General features: G+C 44.7%; 1 protein-coding gene across 1 annotated transcript in view; it reads right to left on the bottom strand.

Annotated features, from left to right (window-relative positions):
* LOC306796653 (adhesion G protein-coupled receptor L3) overlaps window positions 1-12,871 on the bottom strand; it is a gene marked incomplete at its 5' end in the record, with an annotated part of 123,223 nt that overhangs the window by 52,882 nt on the left and 57,470 nt on the right. Inside the window, one exon of the mRNA XM_079295703.1 lies at window positions 2,044-2,397. Within this exon, the coding sequence (XP_079151829.1) occupies window positions 2,044-2,397 (354 nt within the window). The remainder of the gene's footprint in view (window positions 1-2,043; window positions 2,398-12,871) is intronic.

A 12,871-nucleotide genomic window follows, 5' to 3' on the forward strand; every position in this document is an offset into this window, starting at 1 on the left:
ATTAAATGAATGGCTGTGGCGAAATGTAATTGGATGCTTTTTATCTTATTGTGACTGAAATGAAGTTGCTTCACTTGAGGACGGCCAGAGAGTGTGTGTATCGAAAGGTCAATTAAGTTGGCCTGAGAGAACTGTCTCTGCTGACAGATGTGCGGTTTAGGAGTGTCAGTCTTACATCTGGAACAATAACACCTCCAGGTATCGATTCAAATCAAACAGTGTGACCATCATCTGTCAAGGCACTCTCTAATCCTACCTTCAACCTTCTCAGAACTAATAAATCAAATACACTTCATCAAGAGTTTTTTGTGCAAAAATGGATGTTTTCAAAAAAACAAAGTCCGTCTTTGTCTTGCTCTCCCACCTACCTTTAAATAACTTGCATCTGTATTTTCAGCGCTGACATCAGCAAGGCTACATGCCGACATTTAATTGCCCTTGCTTGTGCTTCGAGAGAGAGACGGTGTGATGGCGGGTGAGACGGCCGGCATTAGCGGATATAACTTTTGATTGACATTTAATTTCCTTCCCCAGTCCACCTTGGACAGCCTTATGTCTGATGGTGTTATACGATAAGGGACTCTGCATTCCCTCCTAGATTGAGAGGCAGGAGAAGGAGCACGAAAAAAGAGGGAAGGAGTGAGAGAGGGAGTCAGACGGGTGTGGGGGGGGAAACAGAATGATGGAAGGGGAGCTCGAGGAACTTTCAAAGACTGGCAGAGGAAGCTCACAGAGGCGTGCTCTGCTTGGCAGTGTCGTCTGAAGAGCAATGGCTTTGAAGAATGTGCCGAGAGGAGGTGGGGTATGTGTTCCTCTTATCTTGCCATATGACGGCTGTTAGTGAGGTCTCGATGGGTGCCGGTGTTGCCCATTAATGAAGCCTGTGTGTGTGTGTGTGTGTGTGTGTGTGTGTCTGTGCGCTGACTGATGAAATGAACGATTTTTTCAGGCTTCGAGCCAGATTTGAGGCTATGATGTCACACCCCGATCTAGGGTGACTTGCTCAATAAAATAATCATTCCAGAAAAGTTTCAGAAAATTCCTGAACAAAGGCATATTTCGCAATTCAGCATGATTTGCATTACCTCTTATTTTGGTTTTAACAGCTAATGCGGCAGCTTCTTCAAAACGTGCTTGTTCAGAATGGGCCGATTGCGTCACACTCGATTCTTCGCTGCCTTGGTTCCTGAGGATTAGACCTACTGTGACATCGTTGCATCCCCGAGCAATGCTGGAGTACACGCGCCATTTAGGTGCCAAAGCTCACATGAACAGCAAAAGAAAAGTGCGCTTTACCCAGCATGCTCAGCCGTGTTGAGAACTTTGTCTCCAGAGGGACGGCGTTCCGACTGTGGCAGCACTGAGCTCATCGGGGCCACAGACGCTGTGATTCCACCAGACATGCAGCGGTGCGTTTCAGAAGCAGCTCCCTGCTCTGCCCCTACAATACACTACACAGGATGTACATAAAGAACCACTGATACACATGTCCCGCTGATCCAAAGAGCTCGCTTGAGAATGCGGCAAGATCTTCAACCAGATAACATCGGATCCTCTCCTTTGAAAAGTCTACGCGTTCAATGTAAGTGCTTGATCAGCACTTACACGGGTATTCGTACTTCCTGAGGTAAAGCTTTTATATCTAAAGCACCCAACATTGATTTGTATCCTAATGCATACTTGACTTCATTCTCTTAGTATCGATACAAAGACAGAGCTGGAACAACATATAGGGAAACAGATGGTCTGATGCTTGACAAACACACACGTGTTTAGCCATTAATTAATGACACCAATTGTATCCTGAGATACGGGAAATAAATATGGGTGCATCAAGGGGAGGAGCCAACAGAGACGGCTTCAATGACAATGAACAAACAACTGATTCGCTCTCAATGTACTCGTGGATGTGCATTCCAACTCTCACGACTTGTCAGGAGCTTTAGGGAGTGACAGAAAAAGATACTGGATATATGGCTAAAATGATTTATAAGACGATAAAGACTCCCTTTATCGATTTGACGCGACGCAAATCTGCATTACCTGTGGTTCCTGGTGGACAGGGCATCTTGGCCACCACGCCCAGCTTGGTCTTGGGCCAGGCGATGTCCATCATCACCAGGGGATTGCAGAACTCCACCCTGATGTTGGGAAGCTTGGAGGAAGGCGGCGCCCTGTTGTCGTCTCCTGGGAGCAAACCCTCCACCGGCGTCTGGACAGGGGCCACCACTGCGGATGTGGCCCGTGGCCACTGGCCCATTGCGGCCGTCGTGGCAGGCATCTTGGTAGTTGTAGTCCTGGCTGTTGCGGTCATCATGGTGCCGGTGGTTGGTCGAGTGGTGGTCCTCGTTGTTGTGGTCGTCGTGTCCATGTACACCAAGACGGACGAGGACGTTTCTGGTAAAGGAGAAAGAAGCAGCAATGTGAAGTAATCAATTTTTTTAGGAAAACTGCAGAGTTGGAAAAAGAAGATTGAGAATAAATGTCTTTCTCTTTTCAGTCACCCTTCATTAATGTCTGAGGGAAATGTAGTTCAGTGGGGAAACAAAAGGCAGAGCGTACGCAGGGGGGTTCTTTTCTTCCCTCCTTTCCACTTGTCAGTTTAAGAGGAGATAGTTCAAAGAGGACCAATTGGAACTGGCAGGTGTGACTTACACGGGCATGCATGGCGTCTAGTTTTGGACCCCCGCTGGCTAAGCCAACAGACACACACCAAACGTACACAGCTGTGAAGTATAAAAGTTGCTGTTGACGAGGGCATAGCTCTGTGAGTCAATAGCTGGGTGTTGTAGCAACATGCTATTTCTGGGTCAGACGGGACAAACTGAAATACCTCTTTCCTGGATGCGAGTCCTCCCTGTGGTTACACTCCGGGAGGTGCTTGCTAATGACACTGTTTACCTGAGCTGTTGAGGACGAGAGCTGTCATAACACCAGCACACACACACACACACACACAGACACACACACACACACCAAGATGCACTGATCCTTCTCTTCCCGCTAAAATTCATATACACCTCCTCTACTCCGCGTCATCAATCATCCCATCTACTCAGCATTTTCTGTCCCTTTTTCCCCTGGGTCACCGCTTGGAAAACAGGGGCCCCAGCCACAGAGGGTCAGAGGAAAAACCCTGAGAGGTCATACTTCATAACATATCTTTGGAAAGTGGGAAGTAGCCAGTTTATTCCTATGAAACTGTGTCCTGTGGAATATAATTCAGGAGCGTTGCTCTGTGTTGCTCATTACACAGTTGCAGTATTTTTGCGCAAAGATTGTTCAATATGCGATACTGGCATTTTCATATGTCATGATCTTATTACTGAGTGTAGTTTGGAATAAGGCAGCTTGCTGGAGAGCCTTTCAATTTCTCACAAACACACACACACATACAGTCTGGGCCTTGGCAAAAATGCAATTTGGGATAGTCGTCTTCGTCCTCCCCCCTGCTTAACGCAGCGACACAATCAAAATGACAGAAGTGACAAATGGCCCCATCTTTGCATGAAAGGGGAGCAAAACAAAACTTAATGGAGGGCTGATTTTAGGCTGGCAGGTGTAATGGACACGTTCAGATAACGGACATCACTTCTGAAATCCAGTTCAGCGAGATTCAATTTGCAACGGGGCGATTCCCCCTGCGCGGTGAATTTGAAAGCAGTGAAATGAGACTAAATCAGTGCCACCGCTTGCCGAATTGCCGAGAGGCCCGTAGGCTGTAACGACACGAACAAGGCCACTCTCGGCAGTCAATGGAGCCATCGCTGAACAGAACTCAACGATAGCCGATTAAATAGGTTTCCACCACCGCACAAAGTTCCAGGCTGATTGAGTGTTCGTTGTCTCTTGCTAACTAAAGAGTTTTTTTTTTTGTGTTTTCAAGATCCGCAGGTATCTTGGGCACTCCTGTGGAGGCACTCCATCAGTAAAGTGGGACGATAACAGGAAGCGCATTCAATTGCAATGTGAACTTCAAGGCACGCAGAGCGTTTTGTTTTTACTCCCAACTGCCTGATTATGTAGGTTATACAACTTCTACATATCTGTCACAGACAGAAAAGGAAGACAAAAAATCACCTTCGTATACAGAAGAAAATGTAAATACACAAGAACTTGTCAAAAAGATGTTATCACACGGGGGAATATGGATGCAAATGCTTGAATAAGCAAGCAGGCTCGCACACTGGCAGCCACACATCAACCAACATAAATTGGCCATCAACAGGGCTTTAAAAACCACATGAATACTCAAAAGGTATTTAACATTTCGACCAGCCACGGAGACATCACCATTTACATTCTATAACCACTATTAGACATCATCATCAATCTGCACCACGACAGCCCAGGGGATCCTTTGGCTGCAATGATCATGGAAACAGGAGGGTGATATACATCTCCAAGTCTATTTATTGGATTATTTATGAGTGAGTGAATTTATCTATGAATGTGTATTTGAGAAGTGATGACAACGTCAAATATGTTTCACCGGCTCTTGGTAAAAGGGAATGGCATTCATTTAGGTTTAATTGAAATCCGGCCGGTTGGTGCTTAAAGTGCATTTCGTAAAAGAGCCAGGAAGAGTACCTCATGGAAATCTGATCATGGAAATCCACTGCTCATATTGAGGTCAGGACAGGTCACCTTGCCCAGACTCAGATAAGCTAGTGGCTAAAAAGGGTGTGCAGACAGGCCTATTAAGATAAGGGAAATATTGTACTGGTCAGGACGGCTGATACAGGAGCGATTCTGAATGTGACACATTTTTCTGCTGAGGGAGTTTGTTGCCTGAGCTGCCCAAAATGCAAACTGATGCAAGTCAGCGAACAGCACAGGGACAGGCGATGCATTAAATGTGCTGAATGCGGAATTCAAAGCATGAGTGTAGCAGCACACAACTGTTTGCGATGTAAACATATGGTGGACTAATGGCGACCCGAGCAGAGAAGTTGATCTCCCGCTCTGTGTGTTGTAATCCGGGATCGGCTGTGCCAGTCTATGTGCCCCGCTGGCTGGCTAACCCGTTAGCTCTGTTAGCACTGCTGCTGTTGTTAGCACGACAGCCGTCGCCATGTTGAGAGCCGTGTGGAGGCAATCACTCAATCACAAAAATGCTCAGCTTGGACCATATAGTAAGGAGTAAATACTTCGGACACCAGACTATATATTAGACTTTAAAGCATTTCAATCACAAATATCAGTGCCATCAATAACAGAAGTTTTTATTCTGCCGACTTCACGTGAATGCAACGACTGAGTTAACAGAATGGGACCGCGAGCTACAAACATGTTTGAAAAGTTTATCCGTGAAATGCTAAAGTCATGTCGTCATATCGTCAGCAAACTGACTCGTTAATGTGAGGAACACAGCAATATCCATCTTTCTAGGTTTGCCATTTCGCTAATGTTAGCAACAGTGTGTTTTATCACATATGAACTTCATTAGAAGAGGCAGGATGCACTCTCTTCTAACCAAGACAAATACCCAGCTATCATTGTCCTCCACTTGTCCCCACTTTTTCAAATTATCATAATCATAATAAAAGTTCTATCACGTTCTTTTTTTACTCTGGTTGAGGAAATCGCCACCATAGCATGAGGTAAATTCAAAGTCACCAGGAACCATGTCTGGAATGTAATGCTATACTGCCAGATGATCCCGTTGAGCCCACTGTTGAATTCTTTTTTGAACACGCAGCATGTTAAATACGCCCGCCAAAGACATCCCACAAGAGGCAGAGAGATGGGAGTGGAAAAGAAGAGCGTGTCCTTGAGCAAACTTGTATATCTTTTCCATGAGATGAGCACAAAATAAAAGGAAAAGCCGGCAGCAGACAGCAGCCACAGTCTGCAAGCACTATCGCCTTGGAGACAACACAAGGACATTTTGTTTTGCTTTGCCAGCTTCCCCCCATTCTCTCCAAAGGGATGAAGGGAGGAAAAAAAAGCTCAAGAGCACCGACGAGGTTAAAAAAAAAAAAACGTTGGCATTCTCAGTGGGACTCGTGAGTGACCTCACAGGGCGATTTGAATGTCCACGAAACTGTTGACCACAAAGAAGACATGAAAATATGACTGATTGGTGAATACTTCTCATGCTCTTGAATTAATTAATTTCTCATTTCAATGTCCACTTTACAAGTACTACCCCTTTGCAGTATTTTAGATAAAGAATATAGGATGTGTTTATGTGTTTCATGATACAGGTTTTAAGAATATAGTTGAATAAAATGGTCTAAAACCTCAAAAGGTAATTTAACTTCTGTATATTCCGGTTTCAATGCATTTTGCAAGGCATTAGAGATGATTAAAAATGAAGAGTACCAACATCCAGCGATCAGATATTCATGATTCTTAAAGCTCGGGGGCTTAAAAATGTTCCTACACCTGATCGGGTGACCTTTTCATTCACACAAGACAGGAGCAAACTTCTGTGGGCGCAGCAGCTCCCTCTCATTGAACCACCGACTCCACTCGTCATTTACGCACAAAATCCCCCCTTCACTAAACGCATGGAGTCTGTTCCCACCGCACGCCGAGCTTTGTGCTTCATTTCAAAGCATTCATTTCTTACTAATTAGCCTCTCTCTCTCTCTGTATCCCAGGGCTCGTGGCTTTCACAATTAGATACGCACGCTCTACTTTGCTCCTGGAATAAAAAATAAAATAAAAAAAAAACTGCTCTGCTGCTGTGAAATGAATCCGGTTTGTATGACTTGCCAATTCCGCACAGACAGCGGGTCTCGTGGGCTCTGGGAAACTACTGCAGAGTCGAGATCAAAAGACGTGCAAAAGGGCTTTCGGGGGGTAAAAATTAAACGAGCATCAGACAGTAAAGTCACTCCTCCAACCTTGTGCTGAACCCAATTACCTCCTAATTTTAGTATTCTAACTTTTATGCATGGTTACTTACTTCAGAAAATAGAGAAACGATTGGACAGTCTTTGTGGGATGTCACCCATTAGCTTCCGACTAGCCTGTTTAAAGCATGCTAAATGGGATTTCTGGGTGCTGGGACATGTATTTTTAGAGTGTGGCTATTAGTGGAGCTCTCAGAAATAAATGTCAACCATATACTTGTGTCATTTGGCTGTTTGATGTGAGAGTGAGTGCTGCTTCCACATGAGTTAGTTCTGACTGTCAGAACTTCTTTTTAGCAATAGGTAGCAAATGTGGGTTATCTTATAATTATAGTTGACCAATAAATATCGTTACAAATTTGAGACGAAACGTTAAAAAGGTGTGTCCCAATGTGACCCAAATCTTACAGGATGAAAGCAGAGAGAACTGGAGACAAAAACAAATCCGAGGCTTTAATATGTAAAACCAATGTGGTTTGTTCATTCTCATGTGATAGCATGGTGGCGGCGGCGGGAGTGTGCGGTAAATTATGCAGCCAGACATCCGGTAATGCTCCGATATCATCTGACATGATGAGAACCGTGATGGATGGGAGCTATGCATTGTTTGGCAATTAATTTCTCATTGCGAAGCTCTCTTCCCGGGGACTTGAGAGGGCATCTGTGGCGGTCACACAGCCCTGGGAGAAAGGGTATGCCCAGGGCTGATATATATGCACACACGGACGTAGGCCCGGAGAGACGCTCGCAGTGTTTGAGTGAAATGACAAGAGGAGACGTGAGCAAAGCCTGCTATAGCATATGCACTAGATCGAGGTACTGTGGGGGTGAATTCACAAAACAGATGTGCAGTAAATACATGCAAAGGCACAAAAACACAAGTGCCGTTTTTTTCTATCCCCAATGTGCATGCATAGACGCTCATCTGCATTTGCAAAATTAGATTTCGCTAATTAAGTTGTACTTATTCATTAATTCTGTATATTCTGAAATAGTGTGCAAATCTCAATTAAAAACACATTATGCTCATATGTCATGCATCTACACATACGTCGTGTAAAATAACACAGTCCACCGAAACCCACATTTAGCATCCATTAAAAGCCACATGACAAGGCGCCACATCATCAAACGTACCAGGGAAAGCAAGAGGAGAGAAGAGTAGTATGAGCACATGAGCTGAGGGGATTTCAGACTCACTGAGAGGGAAAGGAGCACTCCTTCAAAGTCTCATCCAATTGCCAAAACGTAAAGTAAAGCTTTTCCAAAGACTCTCAACCAACAGTAGTGTGGGCCAAATGGATCGGGGCAAAGCTGTGTCGAAGGAACTCCGACACAGGTTATGAAAGAGGTGAAGATCCTACGGAGGCCTCCAATCACATTTGTCTTGGCTGATTGGCCAAAATAAATCACTTTTGAGCTTGTGTGTCACCGAGCTGGTTAAATGTAATGTGGTAAATGTGTAAACACAACCATACACACACACGCACACATTCAGGAGTAGAGTGGAGGAGAAGATTCCACACACTCCAGCACTCTCGTTGCACATTCTTTTCTTCTGTTTGATATTCATAGGTTTGCTGGCCCTTAATTGAGGGATTGCCTGCCACCCCTCAAACCACACAGGTGATCTGTGTGTGATTTCCGGATGAAGGTAGAGCTGCCAAGGCCCATGATGGATGGCCAGCCAGGAGGAGGGGACACCAGACAAACCCATGTGATGTATAATGGGGTCTCGCACAGAACGAGCGGACATGCTGTGGACCGCTTGAAACATGAGCTCGCCACCTCAAAGGTCTCATTCAAAATCCAGAAATATTACACAAGTAAGCCGAGATGAGCAAAACACAAAATCTAAAGCTGCCTTACGAACAGGGCCCCATTGTGTTGCAGCATTAAAGGGTTTGCAAGACGACGGTGCATGTGTTTGTGTGAGCGCGCGCATGTGTGTACATGTGTTAGAAAAATCATTCCAGACGATAATCCTAAACCTTTCCCCTCGAAGGGAATTGCCCTCTGAGGGAGGTGCACCAGGCATGTGTTAAGTGCGTAGCCCGCAAATAAGCATGTAGCCTACATTTCTCAGCCTCGACATCAAAAAGGGGGATTCATGCAGCACGCAAAAGGCCGTTCACTAAGCGAGATATTTCTCCAAGCTTTGTCATCGAGAAAGAAAAGGTCCGACGATGACGTAAGACAACCGCAGGGTTTCACTTGGATCCATACAGTAACGCGTGAAAATGTATCAACCAAAAAGCAGCACGACAGGTACCGGGAGGCCAGTGCATAGGTAACGGAGCCAGAAGGGACAGCAGTTTGTGCCTTTAAGAGCACACTGAGTCCCACTCAAGATTATCTCCACCAGACGCTGCCAGCCAGCATTTACTGCTTAGACAGTCTTAATCAATTTAGCATGTGTCGGGCACTTCCAAACAGAGCCAAAGACGGGCTTGAGCTTCCAAAACATCAGCTGCTTCGGCATGAAGGCCGGGACACCACGTCTGCCGGCTTTCTCCAGGCCTAGCGGCGCTGGCACCGTGCCTTGGCCAGATGGCAACATGTGGCAAAAAATGACAGGAATGCCAGACGATGGCTGTATCTATGACACCAACTGAAGAGTCACTGAGGACGTCGTCTCACTGGAATGTGAGCTGAAGGGAGCATCTCAGAGACACTGCCTGCTGTATTCTGTAAAAAGTCGAGTCCTGAGTGCAGCCAGCGCCTTCGTGCTCGCTGTGGCAGACAGCTCAGAGGTTATTCTGGTAAAGGTGAGGCCAGGGTCCAGCAGTAATGCCTCCAGGAAAGTTAAAGGAAACAGTACTGCAGGGTTTTCTTTTGTTGTTAGCTTTTTTTCTCCTTATGCCGAGGGAAGGTCCATTTTTTTCTCATTATCTGGATTCTATGAAGTCCTGTGCACATGTGTTTGTGTGTGAAGTTTTCACATGTGTGTGGAAATCAAGAGAATGGATGGATGGTTTGCTTTCAGTAAGAAGCTGTTCAGCTGATGTACTGGTTTTGATGGATCAATTCAAAAGGTGACTGCCTGGTCAGTATCAATTATAACACTTGCTATCTCGACGATGATTTCACAGCAACCTTTCCCATCAGAGGTGTTTTTGCAAGCCTGTGCGTCTCGCTAACAATCCACCAACTCTCCTCGGTGGAGGGGGACGATGTAGCGGAACCACACCGCGATGGAAGAGGGAGAACACTCTAAATGCAGGCGGATCTGCAGAACTGGGTCATGGTTGGGGGACAATTACTTTCAGAAGATCGGCAACCTCGAGCGAGCCCACTACGGCCTTCGCAAATGAGTTTGCAAAATTTCCATTTACCAATAGGGAGATACTTTTTTTTTTGTCCACTGGCTCTTCAACTGTTGTATATGCTGTATATTTCTTTTATGCGTAAAAAAAAGAAAGATCAGAGAGCAATTTCCCAGTTGTCCTTGCACACACACTCTGCATTGAATGTGATCATGTGAAGTGGATGAATGGTGTGAGAGCTTTTATATCTGCCTGCTAAAAGTCTGTGCAGCACAGTCTTTATCGCCAATTCAGTGAATTTAATTATCAATGGAGTTGTCATGGAAGCACTCTTGGGCATAGATCATCCGTCCTTGAAAAGACTACTGCTGTTGACTGTACTTCAGCAACTGCACAGATAAGCACAGGATTATGTTTTGGGAGTATTCTAAAAGTGGGAAAAATACGTTTCTTTTTTTTCCTCCCAAAATATTGGGGGGGGGGGGGGGGGGAGTACTAAATTATCATTTGCTGAAAGAGTTCAAATTCACAAACAATTAAACACAATACGACGCTTAGAAGTCCCCGGGACTGCTTTCTGTGCCGTTCCAGATATCATAACCCTGTCGCTGCCCTGTAGCAGGTGCAGTGCCCTGGCCCATGTGGTTGGGCATACGGTAGCGGGCTCAAGCGGCGGCCTGGCCATTTCTCTCCTGCTCTGTTGCCAACATGCCATGCTCTACTTGTATGGCAGGTCAGGCTTGCTCGTGGAGCGGGGTGAAATGAGCTCGTGTTAGAGCACACAATGAGACCTTTCCGGGAGAGTCAACACGCACAATGATCACCGACACTGAATTGTATTTGCAGTAAAAGGAAAGTACTACCTACATTAGTGCGCTGGCGAAATTTACTTTGCTTCGGGCCAAACTAGGAAAAGTGTTTTTGTTTTCTTGGTAAAAGACATGTGATTTTAAAATCCTTTGTGTCTCTTTCACTGCAGCCATTGTTGCTGTAAGTTTCCAGTTTTCCTCCATCACACATTATTCTATGTGATCCATGCACACTCTCACTGGCGTGTAAATGTCTTAACCATTATGAATCAGCAGTGTACGGACTCATTGGTGTGTGGTGAAGTGGTCCACACTGACGCTGAATTAACCAATTCCGTGGTAACTATCCTACAATCTCATAATTAGGCGCCTAGTGAGACAATTGTGTGAAAATTTAAAAAAAAATACTTGATCGCACCAGAATAAGTCTGTATTCTCTCTTTTGTTGTATTTGGTTTGGGAGTTGATCAAATGAAATGGTTTGCAGTCCATTCAATCACTCCTTCATTTCTTATCAGGCTGTTTATCTTGACATTTATATTTGTTCTTTGCCTCCATCCATCCACTTAATGCAACATTTCACGATCTATATTCATGCAGCAGCCTCTTTACTGGGCAGCTCATTCTGCACAACGGCAGCCAGACACACAACATCGCAGTCTCACGCGGAGGATTCGCATCTGCATGTGAATTGGCGGCGTGTGGTGCGGTGTACATATGTGTGCTCATTGTGAATCGCTGCTAAAAAAAAGTGACGGATAACCATTTAATACAGAAAGCTCATTTCACTCTCCTTAACGACAACAAATTATGTTACGAGCAGCTGTGCATCAACAAAACCAAACCCTGTAAGCATGGTCACTGAATGAATGAATACATTACGGGGAGTGTTGAATCAGGCCTCCGTGTATTTCCAAAAAAAGAAAAAGAAAAAAAAAAAAAAGGAGTTGGGGTAGAGCAGCAGCCAGCGAAGGAAAATAAATGAAACTGGCAAGCGGCAGGTAGAGAAAGCTCCAGAGGAGAAAGCAGAGGTAGGGACTTCACACTCAAATAACTTGTGACATTTGTGACTCGAGCTGTTGATGAGATAGCGCAAAGAATTACCATGGTGTGTCAAAACAGGGTTTTTTTTTCCCAGTTTCATGCTTCACAACAAGCACCAATTTATGAAAAGAACAATGGAGGGGAGGAATTCGACTTTTCAAGGGAGTTTTTGGAAGTCTTATGTGAGCGCTTGTTCCTCTGCAAAGGCAACAGCGAGAGTGAGGATAAAATGTTGGCTTGTGGCTGAAATACAACATGTGAACTACTTGCAGTGTTAAACGCCCCAATGCGGTACAGGCATCAAGAAAACACAGTTTTGTGAATGACAAATATTTTCTTCTTTCATGTGACTGCTAACTATGGTTTCATACTAACAACTTCTATGTATTTGTGTGTATATTTTCTTTATATTTGATGATATTCTGCTCTGTTATCTCATTGTATTGTATATATTGAGCATCTTTCATCTTTCATATTTTTATGCTTACTCTGTAACTTCGTTTGCTGCTGCTACAAACTAATTTCCCCCTGGGGATGAATAAAGTACACATCTATCTCTCTATCTATCTGTCTACAGACTCTCTCTCAGGTTATTAACTTCATTCCACTTCGGCAATAAGTAGAACGACAGAGTTGACACGTCGAGCAGCATTCCATCAAGGCCAATTATCGCAAAAGCTTGCCATGCCAAGCTGTTCTCTGTATCCCAAAATATACAAACGTGTGGAGCAAACCAAATGCCATGCTGATTGTCTTCGAGCCTTGTAATTGACGAGGCTAAACATGTCGCCTGTTCTACCTATCTATCGTACTGTTCTATCTCGTCTTCTTGTGTTTTTTTTGTCTTCATTTGTACTTTCTTTTGTTTACACCCCAGTTTTGTCTTGCT

This window comes from Melanostigma gelatinosum (assembly GCF_949748355.1).
Source record: "Melanostigma gelatinosum genome assembly, chromosome: 23".
Taxonomy (NCBI): domain Eukaryota; kingdom Metazoa; phylum Chordata; class Actinopteri; order Perciformes; family Zoarcidae; genus Melanostigma; species Melanostigma gelatinosum.